This window comes from Schistocerca piceifrons, chromosome 3 (assembly GCF_021461385.2).
Source record: "Schistocerca piceifrons isolate TAMUIC-IGC-003096 chromosome 3, iqSchPice1.1, whole genome shotgun sequence".
In the NCBI taxonomy this organism is placed as follows: Eukaryota; Metazoa; Arthropoda; class Insecta; order Orthoptera; family Acrididae; genus Schistocerca; species Schistocerca piceifrons.
The window spans coordinates 819,384,993-819,412,109 of NC_060140.1; the positions used below are offsets into that span (position 1 = coordinate 819,384,993).

The window sequence follows — 27,117 nt, forward strand, 5'->3', positions numbered from 1 at the left end:
CCTGGATCCAGTATGCATTGTTCCATTTCAAATAGTGTATATATGCACAAAAAATACACATTCTCTAAGTATTATTACAATATGTTTATCGGCTAACAATACAAGACCCTGATCACCAATCCACTCTGTGCAAAGCGCACATAGACAGCACTTTCCCTTTCCACAATATTTTTGGTGTAAGTTTTAGGTGATTAACCTTGTATAGATGTAAAGAGTTGTTGGCATCTAGATTATTGTTACTGTTATTGAGTGCAGTCAAATAATTATATTTTTGGAATTTTCTGTCGGATGAAACTTGGAAGAGGGCAAGGGGAGTTGGCAAGGAATGCAACGCGCAGTGAATACTGTAATCAGCTTATAATGTTCTGTGAAATATTAATTCAAACAAATGTTCTGTAATGAAAGCAGTCAGTTTTCTGCAGCCATCATAAGTGCAGCTGCATATGCAGCTATATATTTCCTTGTTATTGGGTATTTTAAGAGATACTGGTAGGTTTTGTTTGTGAAGTGGCATTTCAGAGTTCTGTGATCTCTTTATTGTCTGCGTCAGTTTGGGCATGGTCTAACAGCCCTACCTATTAAGTGAGACTTCGCACAATATTTTTCAGAAAGAAGGAAGGAAGATTAGGGTTTAACATACTACTGACAACCATGTCATTACATATCCAGTGTGTGGAATAGCATGTCTGCTAGTGAATGTTTGTTGCACTAATAAAACTCGGTTAGTTGTCTAAGTGAATACTTACAGTTGCAGCATGGGTGAATATAAATAAGACCATGTAGGATCCATTTGTACCATTGCCAAGTTTGGAGAGTAATTGCCCTTCAGACTGTTTAAGAGATTTTACTCTGTTGGATGGAAACAAGCCACCTCTTTCACAAGCACAAAGTGAGGTGACAGAGTTGTAAGACATTCTACGCGTATTCAGAAAGGTGGCAGTTCAAATCCATGTCTGGTCACCCAAATGTGTGAAGGTTTTCTGCAGTTTTCCTAAAGGCAAATGCCAGGATAGTTCCATTCCCAATTCAGCCTTGTATGCCATGTATATAATGACCTCGTTGTCAGTAGTACAGTAAGCCCTGACCTTCCTTCCTTTCGTCCTTCTTTCCTGGCAATATTGTGCAAAGTCTCGCATAAAAGGTAGCACTGTTAGACAGTCTTGGTGATATGTCAGGCATGTAGTAATTAGCAGGTTATTCCTAGGTACTGTAGGGACATATGAGTGTGTAAAATCTGAAGCACCACGAATTGCTCTTCCAAAGTAAGAGGGTCATGTTCATTAGTTAGCTCTTTGTAGTGCAGATACCCCGTAGATGCAAAAACCACTGTTCAAATCCTGGTTAAGATTTCTAATTTTTCATCTGCAGAGTGCTATTATGCGTTCCATTACAGCTTTGAGTTCAAAGGGGAACCATTCTTCTTGTGGTCTTGATCCGGTAAGAATAAGCAGCTACATTTCTTGTGTTGTGAACATTTCTAAATTAGCTTCTAGTGAATAAGTTTTGTTCTGAAGTAAACAATACACATAATGGTGATAGTAAATGTCCTTTGGTTACTACATTATCCATAATGTAGCTAGTTACTATCCATAGTATCCATAAAGTCACAGAGTATCATAACAGGTTGCTTAAATTACATTTAAGGATGAAGCTTTGGCCATTCAGCTTTCACACAAATTTATTTTGAAAAATTCTGGAGGGTAGGTTTTAGCAAACAATACTTGTTTTCGAATAGGCTCAAGATTTCATGATTAGGGATGCCAACAATAAATCAATGTTTTAAAAACATTGAGGTTTCATCCATAAACATTGAGGTTTGAGTGGTGACACACCACTGATGCATCAACGACAAAAGTCCAAAAATATTGACATTATTCAACAATGGATCATTCATTCTGTTCATGGATGCTCAGTCATTGACACACAAAGTCTCATAATTCATGCAGTGCTACATTTATTGCTGTCCTCTTGAGTTTTGTACTTTTGAAGTAGTTGTTGTTGTGGTCTTCAGTCCTGAGACTGGTTTGATGCAGCTCTCCATGCTACTATATCCTGTGCAAGTTTCATCATCTCCCAGTACCTACTGCAACCTACATCCTTCTGAATCTGCTTAGTGTATTCATCTCTTGGTCTCCCTCTACGATTTTTACCCTCCACGCTGCCCTCTAATACTAAATTGGTGATCCCTTGATGCCTAAGAACATGTCCTACCAACCGATCCCTTCTTCTAGTCAAGTTGTGCCACAAACTTCTCTTCTCCCTAATCCTATTCAATACTTCCTCATTAGTTACATGATCTATCCATATAATCTTCAGCATTCTTCTGTAGCACCACATTTCGAAAGCTTGTATTCTCTTCTTCTCTAAACTATTTATCGTCCATGTTTCACTTCCATACATGGCTACACTCCATACAAATACTTTCAGAAATGACTTCCTGACACTTAAATTTATATTCGATGTTAACAAATTTCTCTTCTTCAGAAACACTTTCCTTGCCATTGTCAGTCAAAATTTTATATCCTCTCTACTTCGACCATCATCAGTTATTTTGCTCCCCAAATAGCAAAACTCCTTTACTACTTTAAGTGTCTCATTTTCTAATCTAATTCCCTCAGCATCACTCGACTTAATTCAACTACATTCCATTATCCTCGTTTTGCTTTTGTTGATGTTCATCTTGTATCCTCCTTTCAAGACACTATCCATTCCGTTCAACTGCTCTTCCAAGTCCTTTGCTGTCTCTGACAGAATTACAATGTCATCGGCGAACCTCAAAGTTTTTATTTCTCCTCCATGGATTTTAATACCTACTCCGAACTTTTCTTTTGTTTCCTTCACTGCTTGCTCAGTATACAGATTGAATAACATTGGGGAGAGGCTACAACGCTGTCTTACTCCCTTCCCAACCACCGCTTCCCTTTCATGCCCCTCGACTCTTATAACTGCCATCTGGTTTCTGAACAAATTGTAAATAGCCTTTCGCTCCCAGTATTTTACCCCTGCTACCTTCAGAACTTGAAAGAAAGTATCCCAGTCAACATTGTCAAAAGCTTTCTCTAAGTCTACAAATGCTAGAAACGTAGGTTTGCCCTTCCTTAATCTAGCTTCTAAGATAAGTTGTAGGGTCAGTACTGCCTCACGTGTTCCAACATTTCTACGGAATCCAAACTGATCTTCCCCGAGGTGGGCTTCTACTAGTTTTTCCATTCGTCTGTAAAGAATTCGTGTTAGTGTTTTGCAGCTGTGACTTATTAAACTGATAGTTCGGTAATTTTCACATCTGTCAACACCTGTTTTTTTTGGTATTGGAATTATTATATTCTTCTTGAAGTCTGAGGGTATTTTGCCTGTATCATACATCTTGCTCACCAGATGGTAGAGTTTTGTCAGGACTGGCACTCCCAAGGCCGTTAGTAGTTGCAATGGAATGTTGTCTATCCGGGGGCCTTGTTTCGACTCAGGTCTTTCATTGCTCTGTCAAACTCTTCATGCAGTATTGTATCTCCCATTTCATCTTCATCTACATCCTCTTCCATTTCAATAATATTGTCCTCAAGTACATCGCCCTTGTATAGACCCTCTATATACTCCTTCCACCTTTCTGCTTTCCCTTCTTTTCTTAGAACTGGGTTTCCATCTGAGCTCTTGATGTTCATACAAGTGGTTCTCTTATCTCCAAAGGTCTCTTTAATCTTCCTGTAGGCTGTACCTATCTTACCCCTAGTGAGATAAGCCTTTACATCCTTACATTTGTCCTCTAGCCATCCCTGCTTAGCCATTTTGCACTGCCTGTCGATCTCATTTTTGAGACGTTTGTATTCCTTTTTGCCTGCTTCATTTACTACATTTTTATATTTTCTCCTTTCATCAATTAAAATTCAATATTTCTTCTGTTACCCAAGGATTTCTACTAGCCCTCGTCTTTTTACCTACTTGATCCTCTGCTGCCTTCACTACTTCATCCCTCAAAGCTACCCATTCTTCTTCTACTGTATTTCTTTCCCCCATTCCTGTCAATTGTTCCCTTATGCTCTGCCTGAAACTCTGTACAACCTCTGGTTCTTTCAGTTTATCCAGGTCCCACCTTTTTAAATTCCCACCTTTTTAAATTCCCACCTTTTTGCAGTTTCTTCAGTTTTAATCTACAGGTCATAGCCAATAGATTGTGGTCAGAGTCCACATCTGCCCCTGGAAATGTCTTACAATTTAAAACGTGGTTCCTAAATCTCTGTCTTACCATTATATAATCTATCTGAAAACTGTCAGTATCTCCAGGCTTCTTCTATGTATACAGCCTTCTTTTATGATTCTTAAACCAAGTGTTAGCTATGATTAAGTTATGCTCTGTGCAAAATTCTACCAGGCGGCTTCCTCTTTCATTTCTTAGCCCCAATCCATATTCACCTACTACGTTTCCTTCTCTCCTTTTTTCTACTACCGAATTCCAGTCACCCATGACTATTAAATTTTCGTCTCCCTTCACTATCTGAATAATTTCTTTTATTTCATCATACATTTCTTCAATTTCTTCGTCATCTGCAGAGCTAGTTGGCATATAAACTTCTACTACTGTAGTAGGTGTGGGCTTCGTATCTACTCTGGCCACAATAATGCGTTCACTATGTTGTTTGTAGTAGCTTACCCGCATTCCTATTTTCCTATTCATTATTAAACCTACTCCTGCATTACCCCTATTTGATTTTGTGGTTATAACCCTGTAGTCAGCTGACCAGTAGTCTTGTTCCTCCTGCCACCGAACTTCACTAATTCACACTATATCTAACTTTCACCTATCCATTTCCCTTTTTAAATTTTCTAATCTACTTGCCCGATTAAGGGATCTGACATTCCACGCTCTGATCCGTAGAACGCCAGTTTTCTTTCTCCTGATAAAGACATCCTCTTGAGTAGTCCACACCCGGAGATCCGAATGGGGGACTATTTTACCTCCGGAATATTTTACCCAAGAGGACGCCATCATCATTTAATCATACAGTAAAGCTGCATGCCCTCGGGAAAAATTACGGCCGTAGTTTCCCCTTGCTTTCAGCCGTTCACAGTACCAACACAGCAAGGCCGTTTTGGTTGTTGTTACAAGTCCAGATCAGTCAATCATCCAGACTGTTGCCCTTGCAACTACTGAAAAGGCTGTTGCCCCTCTTCAGGAACCACACGTTTGTCTGGCCTCTCAACAGATACCCCTCCGTTGTGGTTGCACCTCCGGTACGGCTATCTGTATCGCTGAGGCACGCAAGCCTCCCCACCAATGGCAAGGGGCAAGGTCCATGGTTCATTGGGGGGGGGGGGGGGGGGGGGGTTGAAGTAGTGGGGAAGTAAAATACGGAGTTTGCAGTAAGATCAGTTACTTCAAATAGTCCCTATTGAGTAATGTGCAGCAATTGCTGGATATAGTATAAGTGATTCTCATTGTCGATTGGCATGTCGGTGTGTGTGCGCTTGTGTGCCATAATATTTGGTGACATTATGATAGTTCATGATGGGCACATTATGAATGTCTCAGTTCAGTAAATAGACAACCAGCAAATAAAATTTTACAAATTAGTTGGAGAAAAATTTATACATGTGTAAGCGTAGGCTTCCGCGGCCGTTGTCTTCTTCAATAAAATTCTTCAGGGTATCAGACCGCATCGTCATAATTTAAAATGCGCCAACGTTTCGGCCAGCGTTGCAGCTAGCCTTCATCAGGGCCTTACGTTAACTGCTTAATGAACACACTTGGTTCCTTAAATAGCTGCACGAGAAAACCGTGTCGTTACTTGATTGGCTGTAAAAGGAGGAGGAGGAGGGGTGAAAGGTATGCTTTCCTTTATTATCTGTCATTGGCTGAAATAGCTGTTTTCTATTGGTCTTTATATTAATCCACCCCATTGGAGGAGACGGACGAATAGCGAACAGGTGATGGCTGTGACGTCACACTGTTTCCATGCTGTCCAGAAGCGAAAGAACTGGGACCTAGGCTCAGACATTTAGTGCATCAAACAGAGTCCTACGTTAAGGATTCCACTCACTTCGTGTCTCTCCTAAAGGAAATGCGTGTTACGGACCAAGATCTGATGGTTAGTTTCGACGTCAAATCCCTATTCACGAATGTCCCAGTGTCAGATACTGTGAACATCCTAGAAGAACGCGTGGCACGTGATATATGTGAGCTTGTGCGCCACTGTCTGACGACCACCTATTTCAAGTGGAGAGGTCAATTTTATGAACAAACCGACGGTGTAGCTATGGGCTCACCCCTATCGCCTATCGCAGCAGAAATTTTCATGGAGGCATTTGAGGAAACAGCCCTCCAGTCCGCACCATTATGTCCAAATTGTTGGCTTCTCTATGTCGATGATACTTTTGTCATCTGGCCCCACGGAGAAGAGGAGTTACAGAACTTCCACAAGCACCTTAACCAACAGCATAGGAAAATTCAGTTTACAATGGAAACAGAAAATAATGGGGTGCTGCCTTTTCTCGACGTGGAAGTTTATCGAAAACCTGATGGTAAACTTGGCCACAAAGTGTACAGGAAACCAACCAATACGGACAGGTACCTTCACGCCTCCTCCCACCATCACCCCACGCAGAAGAAGTCCGCCCTGCACACGCTAACGAAGAGAGCGTACAGGATAAGCGACGAAGAACATCTGAAGACAGAACTTGAACGCCTCAGGTCCATCTTCGGAACTAATGGCTATGGGAAGCAGATGATAGACAGCACCATGTCGACAAGGGAGAAGACTAATAGGGAAGAGGAGAAGGAGGCACAGAGCATTGCTGTGTTACCATATGTGCAAGGGGTCACCGAACGTATTGGCAAAATTCTACGAAAAGCCGACATCAAACCAATTTTCCGAAGCAGAAACAAAATATCAGACATGCTCGGTTCTACCAAGGATGCAGTTGACAAACTACACACAGCTGGCGTGTATGAAATTGGTTGTGCGTGTGGGTTAGTCTACATAGGTGAGACGGGACGTCCGATTAGCACAAGGCTCTCGGAACATGAAAGATATATCCGCCTGAAACAACACACATAAGTCAGCAGTGGCGGAACACCGAGACGAGTGCGGGAAACCAATATTTTTTCAAGAAGCCCGCGTCCTGGCGAAACAGCCTCTCACTTTCAAAAGAAAGATTAGAGAGGCGATAAAAATAGCCAAAAGACCCGCCAACATGAATAGAGAGGACGGATACAAGCTTCCGAGGTCTTGGCTGCCTGCAATAGCAGGGCTACGGAGCGGCGGCAGAGCCGTGGCGGCCCATGCAGACACGCGGAGAGCCGCAGTAGTGGTCGCGAGCACACAAAGCAATGGCACGCCGCAGCCGGCTTCTGGACAGCATGGAAACAGTGTGACGTCACAGCCATCACCTGTTCGCTATTCGTCCGTCTCCTCCAATGGGGTGGATTAATATTAAGACCAATAGAAAACAGCTATTTCAGCCAATGACAGATAATAAAGGAAACACCAATAAAGCATACCTTTCACCCCTCCTCCTCCTCCTCCTTTTACAGCCAATCAAGTAACGGCATGGTTTTCTTGTGCAGCTATTTAAGGAACCAAGTGTGTTCATTTAGCAGTTAACGTAAGGCCCTGATGAAGGCTAGCTGCAACGCTGGCCGAAACATTGGCGCATTTTAAATTATGACGATGCGGTCTGATACCCTGAAGAATTTTATTGAAGAAGATATACATGTGTGTTGAATTTTAGGAGTATTTTATCTGAACTGATTAATTTTTAGCTTACAGAACGTGGGCATACCCAGAATTAATTTGGAGGAGACAACAGGGAGGGGGGTTACAAATGGACATCTAAAAATGCAAAATAAATAATTTGTGTACATTACAATTCACTCTCTGGACAAGTATCTACTGCTCAGTGGAACATTTGGTGTTTTTGAGCTGACAGAACACTACACATCACTGAAGAACTGACAGATACATCATCCAGAAGAATATTGAAAATGAAAATGTTTCAGCTATCATCACAGATAATGACAGCACTGTTATGAAGGTCAGTCGGACGTGTTTGACAAAAAGAAAAAAAAATTATCCCTTGTTTTGACTGTATAATTAACTTAGTCATAAAGAAATCTATGGATGATGAAAAACATTGCACTGAACTGAGAAATAGTCAGAGATATTGTCAAGTACATTAAAGTTATGGAAAGGACAGGTAGAAGTGGAACTGAAAGAAGGCAAAATTAAAAAAAAAAATGATGCTCTATGTTCACACACAGCTGAATTTGTGCTTGTTATAATGATTCCTGGAGGTAGTTTCCATTGTGGGAGCTAACTTTCTGACTAGTCCTGAGACCCCACATTGGCTTATAGCAGTGAATTAGTGTGTCAAAGAAATGGTGGAATTGCTAGGACCATTTGAAAAATTAACAGAAGAAATTTCAGGAGATACTTGGGTTACAGTAACCAAAGCGATCCCATTAGTCAGTTGTGTTTGAGACGTGGTCGAAGATACGTAACCTAGAAATGAAATGATTGCTCTGTTTAGAAACAAAATATACGGGGTGTTACAAAAAGGTACGGCCAAACTTTCAGGAAACATTCCTCACACACAAATAAAGAAAAGATGTTATGTGGACATGTGTCCGGAAACGCTTAATTTCCATGTTAGAGCTCATTTTAGTTTGTTCTTCCACCTACGCTCAGTGGAGCACGTTATCATGATTTCGTACGGGATACTCTACCTGTGCTGCTAGAACATGTGCCTTTACAAGTACGACACAACATGTGGTTTATGCACGATGGAGCTCCTGCACATTTCAGTCGAAGTGTTCATACGATTCTCAACAGATTCGGAGACCGATGGATTGGTAGAGGCGGACCAATTCCATGGCCTCCACGCTCTCCTGACCTCAACCCTCTTGACTTTCATTTATGGGGGCATTTGAAAGCTCTTGTCTGCGCAACCCCGGTACCAAATGTAGAGACTCTTCGTGCTCGTATTGTGGACGGCTGTGATACAATACACCATTCTCCAGGGCTGCATCAGCGCATCAGGGATTCCATGCGACGGAGGGTGGATGCATGTATCCTTGCTAACGGAGGACATTTTGATCATTTCCTGTAACAAAGTGTTTGAAGTCATGCTGGTACGTTCTGTTGCTGTGTGTTTCCATTCCATGATTAATGTGATTTGAAGAGAAGTAATAAAATAAGCTCTAACATGGAAAGTAAGCGTTTCCGGACACATGTCCACATAACATATTTTCTTTCTTTGTGTGTGACGAATGTTTCCTGAAAGTTTGGCCGTACGTTTTTGTAACACCCTGTAGAAACAACTGGCAAGAAGGTTTGACAACTTGGAACATTCCACCAATATGGCAATTTCAACAACTCTTGACCCGAGATTAAATTTCATGCATGTAAAAGATGCCGTCACAAAATCAAAGAAAATTAGTTATACAGATAGGCACGGGAATTTAATGTACTTACAATCACGAAATACATATCCAACAGATGTTATAAAGAAGATTCAGAGTTTGACATCTGGAAATATCACAAGCAGTTGGCTCAAAAAAATTATGAAAAATAAGTTGTCAACATTTGATGGAAACATCAGTGAAACTGATGTTCATATTTACCTGCCCCCATTACCCTAATAAATGAGACCCTATTGAAATGTGGCAGGACACAGTAACTTTTCCCAAATTTTCAAAGGTGTATCTTCCTATTATCACTACATCTGTGCCAAGCAAGTGCTTGTTCTCAGAGGCTGGGGCACCCATCACTAGAGATGAGTTGTTAGTGAACTAACAGGTCCAAAGGAACGGTTCACTAGGAATGAATTCTAAGGAACAGCCTTTCATAGTTCATTTTGGTCGCAGCTTTCTACTTGTGTTTCCTGGGAACGGGAAACGGTTGGTCTCGTTCCCGCAACGGCACGTCAGCCGGTCTCGTTCTGGCCTGGGTCCCGCTCCCATCTGTCTCTGTGTCAGTCTCCCTTGGCCGGACTCCTTCTTTGTGAGGCAACTGATCGCTGTTCCACTGCCAACTGTGCGTAATTACTGCAGTATCAAGTTGTTGTTCGTTTTGTTTGCTGCACACGCCCATTCAAGATCTGTTTCAAACCTTTTTTTGAACTCTGGACTTCTGTTTCTATTCAGTGTCCACAACTGGTAATTAAAATATGTTTTATAATTATGTGGTATGTAATACATACATCTTTTCAGGTAACAAAAGGGCATATCAGCTTGCTTCACTATTTCGATAAACAGCAGAACACACAAAAAGCAAGTTTTCTTGTTATTACACATGCAAAGGAAGTCAGCACGGCACACACAAGTGGTCATTTTCTGTCCTTTTTTTGATCCAAGGTAAAACAGCATGTTCATTGTTATGGAAGGCAGACTGACTTACAACCGAATGAAGCCCACACTCCCTAATTGAGTGTCTGGTGTCGCATTTTGTAAAGAGAATACGATAACTTCTACCATATTATTTCAGTGGTACAGGATGGCGTACAAAAAATCTGCCCCGAGTGCTAGACTGCTCATTGTCGCACACCAATCATCATCTGTTGTTTCGAAGTTGTTTGGATTAGCTTTTTGTTATTTCTTTACTGCCTAATTATTACATGTTTATCTATCCTGCTTGTAGCGGTCACAAATCGTGCGTAATTGGCGAGCAGTCTGTACTGCCCTGGTTTTTTGTGCACCGTCTTATATTGTTTCACTTCAGTCAGCCACATAATGCTACAGTTGGCTTAACGAGATGTTTTGCAGAATCACGAAAATTGCTTAAAGTGTGTGAGAATTCTGTAATGAATAAAAACTCTTTACTCCAGAGGGGAGGCAAGTGCCCCCTCTCGGCACCTTCCATCTTCAGTTACCTATACTACAAATTTTCAGTTTATCACAAGAACCATATACCATGTACTTTTGAACGGTGAATGAGTAAAAATGAACAGTTCCCAAAAAAAAGAGTGCTCACCAGTGAGCTAGTTCCCAAGGATGAAAGAGTTTGCCCATCTCTATCCATCACCTAGGAAAGAAACAGACTTCTAGGGACTAGGTGGTTATCAAAGCTTCTTTTCCCAAATTCTGTATCAAAATTTTTGGTTTAAGAGAAATGTTTTAATGATAAAAATGAAGTGCTTCACAAGACCCATTTTATTTAGTTTTGTAACCTGTTTTATGTGAAGACAGCCAATGATTGCATCAGTCAGTATCATTGCTCCTAATGTAAGTTAATGTTAAACAACATTATAGATAGAGGTAGGTTGTGAACAAATAGGTGACTACTTCTAGTTTCTCTCTGTTTTAAAATTTGCAATACAACTTATGTTAATTTAGTGTGCTACTTAAAAATCAAATAATTTTGATGTGACTTTTCAAATATTGCTAAAATATATAGAAACATCAATATATCACTCATACGAGTGATGTTTTAACAACATCGATATCTCAGCATTTTTAAGAGCAATATTGCAACACTATTCCTGATATGACACAGTGCTTTATGTGATATTGATCTTGCTCAATCAATCACATGACATTTGACTCAGTGGCACTAGTGTGAGGAATAGTTGAGAAAATGTGAACTAGCCTCTACAGCAATTTAATGCTCTGCTTAAAAATTGATAATTTTTTGAAAAACAGGGGGAAATAGTGTTACTTTCTATCAGCTTACAAACTATTTTTGTATTTGAACAGGTCTGAAATAAAAGTTCTCATATATGTATGGATACTGTCTACATACATTTATGCTGCTTTTTAAGTAAAGGTAACATTCAAAGTCGAAACTGTTGTCCTTAAGAATCCATTATTTGATTCTGAACCCAACTGAGAAACTGTAAAAATTTACCAAGTTGGCTACAAATGAGAAATTCAGCCGTTTTTCTCCTGTTAGATTACCAGGCAACAACATTACCAGCTTTAGAACAAGTTGATGACATTTAACCCTTGCATTACCAACTGGGGTATTCTGACTAACCCAGGTTTTTTTTTTTTTTTTTTCCCCCCCCTCTCCCTTAAATAATGTTATCTGAAGGGCCACACGCCTGTGGTTTCATGACTTTGTACTAAAATGATTGACGTTGAATTCACACTCACGACTGTCTAATTTTTTGGCTTTATCATTGTTATTCAAGTCATGTATTGGTGGGGTTGTGAGACTACCCCGCTTGGTATGAAACTTCTTATTTTCTTATTTGTAGAAAAAGAAGATCTTGGGAAATATGTCGTTCATCTTCTTTGTTGAGTTTTGCCATAGATCCAATGTTTGTTATTGTTGCTGGTTACTGTTGTTGAGTTGAATTTGACGTTCACTGTTGAGCTGACATTACACGAGTCAGTATTTCACCTGCAAGTAAGGATGTCCAAAGGACTTTCTAGTGATGAGATCATGGAAATTCTATACAATTCTGATGTCAGTGATGATGAAAGTGGATGGGACATTGATAATGAACTGAATGAGTATATGGAACCTCTTGACAAAGACCATATCATAGCATCAGATGAAGCTGAGATGAAATATCAGAAGGTACTATACATTCACGTGAACTAGTAGAAGTAGTTTCTAGAAGTGGACTACAATTTTCTAGTGAACCACCAAAAGGTGGGCGGGCGTCGACGTCGCAACATTTTTTTGAATGTAACACCTTGCCCAGTGAATGATGGAAAAACAACCAAAACAATAACAGAGTCATTTTTATTATTTATCTCGCTGGAAATCGTGAGCATCATTGTAGAAGAAAAGAACAGGAGAAGCCAAACAAGTAATTTCTTTGTGGAATGCAGCTCAGTCTTCGAACAAAACAACATGGAGAGATATAAATGCAACAGTAGCAATTCTAATAGGAGCTGGTCTAACTCATGGACATCACCCAAGTGCTTCCGATCTGTGGGGAGGTAATGTTGCCTTTCGGCAGCCATTCTTTTCTGCTGCCATGTCAAGAAATAGATTTTTGTCTATACTGAAATTCTTGCGATTTGACAACAGAGACACAAGAGCACAGAGAATTGAAGAAACCAAGGACAAGTTACAAGCCATCAGGATAGTGTTAGACAAATTTCAATCTAAGTTGTGCAAGAACTTCTATTATTATAAATACGTGACTACTGATGAACGATTAGCAACGTACTGAAGAAACTGCCATTTTAGGGTTTGTATGAAGAGCAAACCTGGCAAGTATGGCATTAAAATTTGGGTTTGTGGTGATGTGAAGACATCTTACTTATTACGGATCCAAGTTTACACAGGAATGGTGGACAATACTTGGGAAGTGAATAAGGACAGAGAGTTGTTTTGGATCTGATGGAACCATTTCTGAATAACGTTCATGGTGTAACGACTGATAATTTTTTCACCAGTTTTCCATTGGCTGCTGAACTGCTAAAACGAAACACGACATTGGTTGGTACCTTGCATTCCAATAAGAAAGAGATTCCGAAGGAATTCTTGCCAAACAGAAAAGATAGAAGTTCACTCTTCAATGTTTGGCTTCACAAGTGACTTGACTCTAGTTTCCTATGTTCCAAAGAAGGGAAAGGCAGTAATACTACTCTCTACTCAGCATAATGAGAGACAAGTGAGTGGTGAAGAAAGTGAACACAAACCCGAAATCATACTGCACTACAACAAAACCAAAGGTGCTGTAAATGATGGGGACAAAATGACAAGAGGATACTGTTGTGTTAGAGGAATGAGGTGGTGGCCACTTAAGAATCTTCATGGAAATGATAGATATTGCAGCACTGAATGCATATATTCTGTACACTCAAAAGATTTCCTGAATGGCAGAAGAATAACCGAAGCCGACGTAAACTCTTCACGACTGAACTGACATTTGGACTCAGCAAAGGCAACATGGAAGAAAGAGCCCAAAATATCAGCAATCTTCATAAAGTTGTACAAGATGCCCTGAAAGCTTGTGGCATTGCAATTCCTACAGCAGTGATCAAAACCCAGTGTTCCAAGTTACCAACGCCACAACGATGTCAAGATTGCAGGAGAAACGAAGATCGGAAAACAAGATTCTGTTGTGTAACATGCAAGAAACCTGTTTGTAATATACACAGAGAAGAAACTGTTACTGTGAAGTGCATGCAGTGCAAAAATGTACTTGACTTAAAAGTTGAAAAAGGTCTTGTGTTATTTTACTGCAGTGACTGTTGAGGTACATAGATTATTTTCTGTTCGTTGAGTACTGAATTTAGTGAAAGATACAAAAAAATTTTGTACTTTGTATCTGTGATCTGAATAAATACTTTAATAACCTGAAAAGCTGTTTTTCAATACTAAATAAACCCATTCAGTGGAAATAACGAAATCTGAGAACAAATATTACAATAAAACACAAAACTCTTTTGGGGTAGTCCAAATACCCTGCTTGGTAAAAGAGAGGTGTGAAAAAGCTTGGTAATGGGAGGGTTAAATGAATCAAGAAAGAAGATAATCGAGAATTAAATGTCCAACAAATCACATTAAACTGGCAGCAATAGTTATCACAAGAATGAATTAAAATGGAAAGACTAGTAGTGGAGATAGTACTGACAGATGTCAATAGAATGCATGACAAACAAAAGTTCGAGAATTGAACTGAATCATGATTGTGATCTTTTATTTATGTATTAGTTGCTGATGTCAGATATGACCTGCACCCAAGAAGACATGGCTGTTTATGCTTCACTGTTGATCAAGCACAAGACTGCAGAATGGTTGGAGAGGGAACAGTGACACCAGCTTGGGCGAGAAGTAAGAACTCTCAAGGAGTGCAGGCAGGAGGATGTTGCGCATGCAGCAAATTATGTCGTGCTGCCAACCATGGGAATTTCACTGCGTACTTTGGCTTTTTATGAACATCTACCACATTTAAATTGCAGTTTGCTTGAATCCATTTGTACTCAAAATCGAATAGACTTTAAAATTGGACAAATACACTACAATAGCACAAATTTCTGCAGGAGATGGTAAAAGTCTAGATTGAAGCTGGTGGCGTACTTCAGTGGTTTGTGCAGCATTCATGTCAATACTCATTGTGATGGGTGATGTGATAGATAGAGGGTGTGTTAGCTGCTGGCTCTACAGAACCAATGAGAAAGCGGTGGCAGATAATATGTTTGGAAGCAGAAGACATTATAACATTCTTATATCAGTATACAAGCGAAATAAGTTATTTATTTAGGGGAGGGGAGGGGGGGGGGGGGGGGGAACAGCTGTGTTCGCAGGTCCCATTGTACCTACAATCTCACAGATTGCAACATATTCGGAAGAAACAACCAAATATTTGTGACAACGAAGATATAAGTTTTGCAGCTATCCTGCTAGGATGATGTGGTGATTAAAAATAGTGATACCTCAGATGGCAGGGTAACTAAACAAAAAAGCCAGTGAAGATAAAAATTTATGTACACAATTTCTTCTTGTTTATTCTCTTTGTATCATCAAAAAGTAGACAATAAATGGCATAAGTTTTTAGGCAGGTACCTAAGGTCAATAAAAGTTTGTAATTTTGATTGGTCAGAATGTGTTAAAAAAATAAAGTTACCCAAGGAGCCTTGTAAGAAAGGGGGAGGGGGGTTTGTCTTGTACTCAAGTAAGTACACTATTTGGTCATTTGGAAACCAGGTTAACAGAAGAATGATTTGCTAAAACCCCTTGGCAGCTTCCACTGAGTATCCATTCAAATTTCGAAGGCAGCAATGCTAATAAGTGAGATCTACACAGACAAGATGTCTGAAGCTGTTTTTCAGTAGCGATATGCACCTACAAACAGCTATAGGGGATGATTGTTTTACTCTTTGTTGGTGTCTGTGAGCTGCAATTTACTGGCATATTGCAGTATTAAATATCTTTTGGTGCACTCAGATATATTGAAAACAAATGTAAGATGTCAGAAATAAGGATAGTAACATGTTACCCTATACACTTCCTAGCTTTAAGTGCACGTGTCTGCACTACTTTTTTCTTATAGAGGTGGACTCAGAGCTTCGACTGTCATTTGATAAGTGTTAATCACTTTAATTTTAGACAGTCAGTTGCAGCTCTGCTGATGAAGGTGTACTTCTACCAGCATCCAGAACACAGCATGTATGTTTAATTTCATCTGTGGTCCTTATTGCATATATATATGCCATCTTGGGATAACTAAAACCTAAAGGACCCATATTTACAGTAACAGAACTGAGATTAATTAAGGACATTAGAACATGAAGGTAGTTTCTTTTCTGCAGGAACTGATATATGACTATTCTTTTTAGAGAGAGAATAAGAAGCCCTTCATTTCCTTATGTAATAAGGTGGCTGCCTATGTCTTCAGTTTCTTGTAATCCTATGCCAAACTGTTATTACCTTTCAAAAAGCACACGCGAAGTCTTTTGTTTTGAACAGGCTTGCGTGAATGAATGTTGAGAGTGGCAGCCAAGAGTAGCTTGTTCGTAGAGTTGCGTGCTTCTCATTGAACCATTGCAGGGTGAGAGCTTTTGTCTTAAGTCTTCTCCAAAGAATTCCAAAAGCTTCTGATAATTTTTGTCTTTATGTGAATTATCCATTATTGGATGATTTCCTTGGGAAACATGCATGAAAGTTTTGCCAAGGTGGCCCTGTCACAGGTCCAGATGTTCTAAGGATTTCAGTGCTTGAATTCATTTGTTGTATTCAGTGAATGCAACATTGAGACTATTGGTATATACTACTGGAGTGAGCCTTCTCTCTTCCAGGAAACTCAGGTGTGCTTGATTATATCGTTTTTATCTCTGTATCATTTATGAAGGATTCTTTTGTCATCTTTTAAGTTGTCTGGTTGGACCATAGCATAGACCAGGGCCTCTGAGATTGTTTCCAGAAAAGGGGTCAGCTCTCAACATCTCCCAAAAGCAAGACTTAATGGGCAGTAGCTTACTGATAGTAGCCGCTGAATTTTAAAGTAGACTGCAGATGCAGACAGCTACTTCATGATCTCTTCTTATGCCTCTAGAATGATGAGCTCCTCTTGATCACTGCAGTCTTCTTACACATCTACACAAAGTCATACTAATTGTCAGACAATGAGTTATGGTGAGCTCATCAACCTGCGTCACAACAGGCAGTGCATTTCCCAGGCACTCCTTGTGATGGGGTAATTGTAAAGTGATGTCTTATCAATAATCATTTCAAATTTGGACATGAAACACCTGGTATTACTGCTCTGATTTTAATGTAACCTTCTCAGAATAGATAACTCTCGGCCTGAAATGATTTCATTTGCCTTTTTACACAGTTTGTTTACTAGAGAATGGCAACATTTTGTCGCAGGAGATGGCAGTGTTCTGTTTTATTATTGTATGAACAGGACTATCTTAGGACTTATTCAAACAACAAAAACATCCATTTTCGAAAATATGTTATAATTAAATAAGAAAATCTTCTCAGCAAGCTATCACAGGAAAAACACATGCAAAAGTTAAGGACATGTGCAAACTTTCCCAGCCTAAACCTTGCCTTCCTTTTCCTTCATCCCCGTTTCTTCTCTTCCCCTTCCAACCCGGGAAGGAGCCACTGGCTCCAAAAGCTGGCACATTTCCTTAACTTCTGTATGTGGTTTTTGTACTGCCACATGGTGAGTAGATTTTTTTTGTCTACCTAATTCTATTATATTAGGACATATTCAGATTTAAAATAAATGTACACAAATCTGGTCCTACTATTGGGGTTTGCTGGAGCTTGTGGTTCTAACTTGACACACACCAGTTAACTCCTACACTACCAACAGTCTTTCTGCACTCTAGTTTTAAATCTGAAGGTGACCTTATTTGGGCAGAACCAGCAATAAATGTAAAAACATTATTGAGACTTTCGTTCACTAAAAAAAATTGAAATCATTTGAGATTGCATCTACACCCCCTTATATGGAGTCATTGCTTCACTACTGCCCTTAACCCACAAGTTCTGTTTACTGTTAAAATGTGGCTCTAGTTCCAAGGGAAGAATGATGTGGAGATACTTAAGACTATGACAAAATGGCTGGAAAAGTGCTGGTAGCAACCAAAAAATGGCACTAATTGTAATGTATTTGTATCCATGAAATGTATTTGCAATTGTGAATATGAACAACCATCAGCTGTGAAACAGAATGATGACAATGAACATCTGTGCTGGACTGGAACTCGAACTCGGGTTTCCCGCTTTTCCCAAGTGGTCACCTTAACCACTTTGGCTATCCGTGCATGACGAGACCCAATCTTCCGTATGTCTTGGTTCCTGCATAACAACCTGTACTTGAACACACACATATTGTGATAACCATTGTAATTGAAAATTGCTGCCCAGTATTTGTGGATAAATACAATATTGCGGTGCCTCATTGTTAAGAACAATAATTCAGCTTCAGCCTCATTGTTAAGAAGAACGATTCAGCTTCAGTGGTTATGAAATATGTGAAATGTATTATAGCTGAATATATTACACAGATGATGGTCATTCGTATTTACAACTGTGAACACATTTCATGTATGTAGTAACAGCTGTAGTTGCAGCAGTGTCTGTTCCTTCAGATATGCATGCATGACTAAAGGAACATGGCATTTTTCTTCTTAACATCAGAGGTACTGCAGTATCTTATTCTGATCAACCAGCTGCTGAAATCAGTGGAAAATGCAGTGTAATATAAAGTCAAAACACTTCCCAAACAACAGCAGTAAGTGTTCATTGTAGTTCATCTCAGTTATCACCACCATCGTTTGGAAATGAGGCACCATATTTTATGAGTCCACATCATCTTTATTTCCATGGTTATTACACAATTTACAAATAAAGTGGTGTTTAACTTCATACATAACGATATAGGTAACGTCTTGTCCTTTATTTAAATTATGTTAAGAGATTACTTAAAACTTTTATTGAGGGATTATAAAATCAGTTAATGAAGATTTGTTGACTTTGATGTCGTTATGGTTCTCAGGAGGTAGGTAGTTCTATAATGAAGTGTTACGCAGTTGATATATGTGTAAACAGAATTTCGTCATTTTAGATTGTGCAAGTGTGCACATGATACATTGAGTGTACCTATACCGTACAACTGAAACATGTCAGAGGTTCATACCACTGATCATTGAAACCCATGAGATTATGTGCTGTTGGGATATAAATACGACAGAAAATTTTGGTGTGATACAACATAGTGCAGAATAAATAGAATGTGCCTTTCATTTTGCAGATGTTCTTTGAAGATAACATTGATGATGCCAAGTACTGTGGGCATCTGTATGGACTTGGGACATCATTTGTTATGAACGGCAACAACAGTTACCATGACAATGGGGATAATAGCAATTCATCGTGATACAGCTGCTTGTCTGGAGCCAATGAAGACCAGAACGACATCATAGTGCTTGTGTTCATGCTCAGTCAACTGTATTCCTTACATCCCAAGAAATAAGGAAACAAAACCTTTTTATGAATTTTTCTTTTGTACAATTTCTTAATTGACAAAATAGTGTATACATTCTGTATTAATGTAAGAAATGAAATTGTAAATTTGTAAATCAAATGTTTCAATTGTGAACACCCTTTAGAGTACAACTGTGTGGATGATGAATGAATCATGTTCTTTATAGGAATGACATGTCTGGTGCAGAGCATAAGCCAAAAACTGAAAGTGAAAAATCATTTTTTTAATATTCTGCAGAAAAGGACCACTTACACACAAACATCTGGAATATATTAATATCGGAACAAAATTTAAGTCTTAATTGATGTAGCAAAGCTATATAGTTTAATGTATGTCAGTAAGCTAAAAAGTAACTGTCAATCCTCTTCTTTCTTATTTCTTAACAAGAAATAAGGAAGTGTTTATCTTTCACAAGATAATGTATATTTTTATTTGACTTGGTATCCAAGTTTTTTAACAAAATAAAAATTATAAAAAAAAATAAATGTGCAAATACTTTTGAGGAGTTTGAACTTGTGAAAGATAAATATTTGACAAATAACAGTTCATTGCTGTTAAGTTATCAGTATATTGTAGATATTTTTTTAATGTTTCCCTTATATTCCCCTTGTCCTTTATTTCGACCTCACCATGTTTCATAGTGTCCATGTACATCTGTGCTCTGTATGAAGAGAAGAAAGCTATTAATGAGCATGTTTGTAGGGAGTGAATGAAATTATATATATATACATATGTCCTTTACATTTTATATGTGTATTAAAGTAACTCAAGATGAAATAATAATAATAATAATAGAGAAATAATGGTGTGTGAATTTATGCTTTAATTAAGTAATAATGTGAAATAAACACAGTTAAGAAGTAAACAGAAATTTTTATTGATATAGTTTGCACTGGTTTTATCCATCTGTGCAGAGAAGGAGAGAAATTTATTTATAAAGCTTTAAAACATAACTGAGTTTTAGTTGATAATTTTTCAGTTGAAATTGGCTTTTTATAGACATGCACGTTGCCTCATGGTGCTCTGGTCTGTTAGTGGACATGGCTGTTTCAATGTTTATGTACTTTTTGTCAGAATCACTGCTAAGTGATTGCTTGCAGCTTTTTTAGACTTTGTAAATGCATTTTTATACATTATTTGGTTTTCTAATAATGTCACTCACCCAAAATTTTATTTTTCATCGCCCTTTTTTTTTTTTAAGAATCAGTATTTTATGGACATGTATTTTTTGACTAAATACATGATACTGCAACATAATAAATCAGGGATGTTTGATTAGTGTTAGCAGCTGAAATATTCCTCATTCCTCTGTGCCTCAGTTTAAGTTTATAAATTCAAAACCTGTTCTTTCCTTGGACTATTCATACAATTTTTAAAAAAATTTGCAGTAGTGTCTTTCCTGAAAACCACATAGAGCCTGGTAAGTGGTGAACAGAAAAGTAGGAAGCAAATATTTTAGCTGCACTTCACAGAATACTGGATATAAAAGGAAGAGGAACAGCTACTGTCATTGTGTAATGGCTAATTTGTTTGTCCATTGTGTATGAAATCGAAGATCTGTTGTGTAATAAGATGAGGGGTAGAAGAAAGATTGAGATACCAATATAATCATTCCAAGAGGGGCATAGTAGTTACTGAAAAAAGTCAGGGAAAAGAATTGAGGAATATCACATGTCTAAGGTACGTGCTCTGATGACATTAGGACTTTGAGCACAGTAAAAATCCAACAAATTTTTGGAGAATGTCAGAGCAATTTTTAATTTCTATTGTACTTAAATTGATGTTCTGTGATTTTGACCTTTACAGCTGTCTATTCCACACCTACATCTCTGAAAGAAGAAAAATCAGTATTGTTGGCTTCCAGTTGGCATAATCGTTCTTTTAATGACCTCCTGTTTGTAGCTTATCATTTTCCTTTGCACTGTAAAATTTGTGTGGAATTTAATTCTATGATATTTGATAGTGTGTTCTGCATTTTGATGGTGAATATTACATCATCATATTAATTGTATTATAATTTTTATTGTTTCTAGCTTTCTTAATGCATACTTAATCAAGTGTTTGAGTTAACAATTACACTTCAACTCAGAATTATGCTGTTATATTCATTTAATGCAAAGTATGGTATTATTTCATAGACATACATTTTCAGCAATGCTGAATTTTAATACCTGACCATCTGGTCTGTTCAGCACTGTTGGCAAGTGGGGTGCACTCAGCCCTTGTGTGGCAATCTGACGAGCTACTTAGTTGAGAAGTAGCAGTTCTGGTTGTGTAAACTGACATATGGCCAGGAGTGTGCTGACCACATGCCCCTCCATATCTGCATCCAGTGATGCTGAATCTAATATCATTGTTTCAAGGAATATAATTTGAGTTTTTACATCCCCCTTAGACACACTAGATGTAAGACCCCAGATCTAGTCAACTACCATGACAGAAGTGGTATAAGCATTTCTTTGGCTGCAGTAATGCTCCTTCTCAGTTCTTATGAGGTTGCTGAATGTGGAGGGATGCCCTTGATGAAACCAAACAAGAAGAAATTGCACATTGGTTGATGTTAAAAATTGTTTGGACACACATGAAAAGTATTGTGTATGGCTTTTGCACAGCGAACCTGTGGACTTCAGATACGTCAGTTTATTTCTGGACGCAGCCCTTAGTGTCCTGCAATGTCAGTACCTCTTGCCCTCCTATTGACTCTTCCAAATCAATAAAACTTCAATTTACACACAGGTTTTTTTTCTGAGAAACCTTTCTCCATTTCATTAACAGCCCTACTGCTCCAGGATCATTTTCTGCAGCACCAATACCTGTGTGTTTAATATTGAACAGTTGTGCACTATGTTGACTTCACTCATCATCTTTTCACTTTGTCCCTGATACACACAATAGCTATGATGGTGTTCAGAATTCGGACTTCTCTCATTGAGATAAGATAATTGGTTCCCATTAACTAAGTAAAATAGTGTGTGGAGTGGTAGTATATCTTGGTAGATGCGCGCACGCGCACACACACACACACTTTTCTCTGTAGAACTAAGAGTGCACTGTTCTATGGATATATATGGGGCAGTCAAATGAAAACAAGGAATGTGGGGAAAAACTGTTAATACATTTATCCCATTGTGAAATAAGATGGTCAATTGCTTCATGGAAAAATTTTTGCGGCTGCCTACAGGTGTGCACCCTTTCATCCGAAACAAATCAGTGGCTACAAACGTCTTTCTTCAGGGCTTCAAAAATAAAGAAATCACTTGGGGAGAGATTGGGACTGTATGGATGATGTGTTAGGGCATCCCGACAAAACTACTTCTGTGTATTGAAACAACCTTGCCATTATATTTTGCCTGATTACATTTTACTTACCAGTGACCCTCAGGTTGATATTATGACATAAACCCTATACAGCATAGTTGAAATGTTCTTTGGAAATGTGTTGATGCTTGCAGCCCTCCTCCTTGGATCTTTATTACAAGATCAGCTGTCTTATAGGATTCGTAGATAACTATAATGAACATTGATGTGTGCAGTTGCAGGCAGAAACGAGGTAGACTTCCTTACTAAGGATGCAAAGACATACACTTGCATGGATAAAATTCACACACTTTCCTTAGCAATATTTACATGTAGCCAAACTGGCAAAGGCAAATACTTAATTTCCTCTATTGCATTTACAATTGTTTGTCTATTGAATACTGTCCTTGGGTCATTAACTAATCACATCTAGTAACTGGTGATAATGGCACAGGTGTCTATGGCAGCCTTCCATGGTTCATAGCATCTTACACCACAGATCTCTTTGTGAGTCGACTTATAAACAGGTGCAGACTTGCTGTGTTGAGGGCATGGTCATTAGCAGTGACCTCTGTTTGCATATGGTAGCACCACCTGTTGGCCTTGTGACAGAAATTCTGGAGTGAGCGAAGCATCTGCTGTCGACCAGCCAGAAGTTCCATTATAGACTGACTTCAGAGGGGTGTGATGCAGCCTTGTGTGTGGTTGGCGTAGGCACTGCCAATCCTGTAATCATCGTCTTAGCTATTACTTTTGCTGTATGAAATTGATGCACCCATTTTGTACTGATTGTTGTTCAAACATTGACTGGAACTCTGTTTTCACAGTTAATTAATCAATCCTGTGTCTTGCATTCTGCACTGGGGCAGTACTTCATAGCATTCAATTGAGTTATTTTTGTAACTCTTCCTTGCATTTTTTGGGACTGTGTTTGTTATGAGTTGGTGAAAATGTAGTCTGGCGAAGTGCAAAGGCATGTATGGCCAGTGCCAATCTGAACAGAATCCTTTTTTGTATTATGACCCATTACCTTGAAATACTAAAACAACTGTATAACAAAGTGATGATTGGATAATTTTTGCAGCAGACCTCTAAAGGCCTGCATTGTTGTTGAACAGTTGTGTGACAAAATATTTCAAAGTATATCACAAAATATGCCATTTTTCAAGATGTATTGTTCCTCAACAGGTAATATGTATAATTAAGCAGTCCATAACACATCAGCACAAGTTCTTTAGGCAATATTTGTGAAAGTCTTTACATGGACAATGGATAAGCTATATGATTCGACTAACTCAACATCTGTAAAAATTCTGGCCAAAGTTGCTGATGTACTCTTCAGATAACCATCACATTTAATATCAAATGCATGAGTTTGTTAGTTTTGCTATACCGTTAATCAGTCTGTGTAGATTCTCTTGGATGTAAGTCAAAAGTTTGGAAAATTACCTGCGACTTGAATAGTTTCTACCAGCCTGCATTGTGATTTAACAGTATCTTTAAATTCCAGGTGGATTTGTTCATTGATAGTCTATTTCGTTAAAGCTTGCATTTTTCTTTTTTTTCCTAATTTCACAAACTTTTGACAGTTTTTATGGTTTGTAACTGCTTACAAGGGGATCTGATGCACTGTGACTCTCTTTGAATTTCTTAATACCTATGAGGTTTGAAGATCAATGCAATGCACTTCTTTAAAAAAATCTAAAAATCCCTTTTGAAGATTTCCGACTGTTCAGTACAAAAATTTTTGAGCATTTCAACTGATCTGCATGCATGGTGTTCTTGTCTTGTAATTATGTGATCCTTACTAGATGCAATTTTAAATTTTATTCGTATTACAAAATTGAAATGTTAATTAACAAATACTCCATCAAAACTTTTTACATAAAGCAAAATTTTTTAACTACTAATCACATGAAAATGTATTTAGAATAAATTATCATCATGCACAAAAAATAATAAATATATTATTGTTACTTATAATTATTCATTTATCAGTGATACCATTTTTAATACTGTTTTTAAATTTGTTATGAATACCCACATTTTTATGTAATAATTAGTTGAAAATAAAAGATATATTTTATATTGGAAAATTGTGATCCAATATTAGTTAACCATCACGTGAGTTTGATGATAAACATATCATTCAAATAAAAGGAAAGAAAAAGGTTTGTCTCATGATAATCAAATCATCAACCTTGCAATTACAAGACAAGAACACTACGCACACAGCTGCATTAAAAAGCATGAAATTTTTTGTCAGCGTACTGCTTTAGAAAACTGATATCCAGCAATGACATTCAGATCATATTTGTATGACAAAAATTGATGAGAGCCAGTCTGTGACATCTTTTATAAAATTTGATTAAAGAAATAATCATTCAGTTATCACTTTTCATACTTATTTATTCATGCAAAAAATCTCTAGGCTGTTGTGTGTGGTAATAGTATGTAATTTACTGCTAGTAAAACTTTTCTTATTTCTTTTATGCTGCTGTATAGTATTTAAATGGGCCTTCTAGGAACAACTGTGTCTTCTTGTGGCTGTCCGTTCCCAAATATGAGTTATATAACAATGAAAACAATCAATTTTTGACAAAATAAATTAATTGTATAGGTAAAAATCTACTCACCAAGTGGTGGCTGAACACACAGATATAAGTTATGTTGTTATAGTTATTTCGTAAACTAGATTTGGGCAAGAGAATGATCGTTCATCTCTGTAAAGATATAACTATTGCTGCTGTAACATTCACTTTGTGGGCTCCAGTACAGTGCTCATTATTTCTGCACACTTATGCAGCTGCTTTCTCACCCTGGCTTGCAGTGGCTACTTATGATTTGCAGCTGACAGAGTGGTGGGGAATTGTAGTCCAGTAACATTTGATTGGAATTTTCTTTAGAAAATGCTATGTATAGATTTTACTATTACTAGGCACAGTCTCAGGCCAATCGCACTCCAAAATAGAGAGAGTGTTTAGAGTTTTAAAAAGACCATCGACTTCTTGGGCCACAATTTTGACAAAACTTGCTGCACTTAAGGTATTATGGGGCATCAGTGTACAGGTGTTAAAATGTTCTAAAGTGATTTTGTAGTCTGTCTGCTCCACATCTACAAGGCTTTTAAATAATCCCCCTTCAATTATGTATAGTTAAATGAGACTAGCACACTCAAAATCCATTAATATAACTGACTGGCTACTACAGCTTTCTATAACTACTACTGTACTCAGTGTCGGGGCAGTTTTTTATAGTTAATTGTGTATGCAGTCTGCTGAATTTCTCACAAGACATTAGTGTTTCGTACAGCTGAAAAAGATTTTCTTAAATGTCTTATTATCAACAACCCACTTGCAATTTGCTCAAAGCAGTGCTTAATGGCACTAATGTTGCACCCTACAGGTATAGGTCTTTCCTACCCTAAATAATGCGGTTGCCTAGGATTGTTTCAGACTTGCAATTTTTGATATGGAATCATTGGCAGTCCTGAGGACACTAGAGCTGATAAACATAATTGTGCCATTGTTTACTCCTATGCTCAGATTTCCTCAAATCTCTTCAAGTTGTCTAATATGTGAACAAATAATAACTCTTGAATAACAATGACACACTGCATTTACAGAGAGAGAGAGAGAGAGAGAGAGAGAGAGAGAGAGAGAGATACTGATCCCCCCCCATGGTTTTCTTCTATCAGTTACAGGGGGCTGTCTAAATACTTTCGGTGCAATGTCTTGTAGCCATCTTCAGGTAGATAATGGTGAGAATGCATTGAGCTCCCCTATTAAAAACCTTTGGGTGCATGGTGTACTCTGAGTGTGTGACCTTTTGCTGCACTGTGCTGTGCTCCCATGGTGGAAGCTCACCTCATTGATATAATGTTGATCACTTTTACATGCTAAAATTGCAAAATGATGCCATCCATGCAGAGCACAAAGTTTTACATTACAGGATTCTGTGCAATATTTGACTGGAAACTTTCCTTGGTTGGTACCAAGCACATACATATCCAGTGATTCACTGATGATGGAGTTCCACAAGTTTGAGGTATGGACCACCATTTTTATGTATTTGTATTTCATCGAAAGACTAGTGAAAATACAATGTTTGGTGATATTGGACTTACTGGATTAGTAAAGGTGAGTGTGCAACTGGTGTTCAACAATATGCTCCTGAAGAGAGTGCGTTATTTGCCATGTATAAGATTTTCTGCACTTGCACAAAATCATGCAAACATTTTTCTTGCCCAGCTCTAAACCATCTTTGACACATCCCAAAATCACTGAGATTTTTTACAGACTGCAAAAGGCCATATTTACTTTGTGTTTTATCAATACTCTATTTCCAATATATGGCAAGTAAGCTGTCATTCTGAAGGCCACATCCTGTTGGGTTCTTCCATTCTGTACGTCTGTAGCACTC

At 38.2% G+C, this 27,117-nt stretch overlaps 1 protein-coding gene across 5 annotated transcripts in view; it reads left to right on the plus strand.

The window, feature by feature from the left end:
- The window catches only part of LOC124789456 (CCR4-NOT transcription complex subunit 7), a 151,841-nt gene extending 131,578 nt beyond the window's left edge, over positions 1-20,263 (plus strand). For all 5 annotated transcript variants that reach the window (XM_047256818.1, XM_047256820.1, XM_047256823.1 and 2 more), the window contains one exon: positions 19,165-20,263. In XM_047256818.1, the coding sequence (XP_047112774.1) occupies positions 19,165-19,290 (126 nt within the window). In that variant the 3' untranslated portion in view covers positions 19,291-20,263. The remainder of the gene's footprint in view (positions 1-19,164) is intronic.
- The last annotated feature ends 6,854 nt before the right edge of the window (positions 20,264-27,117 follow it).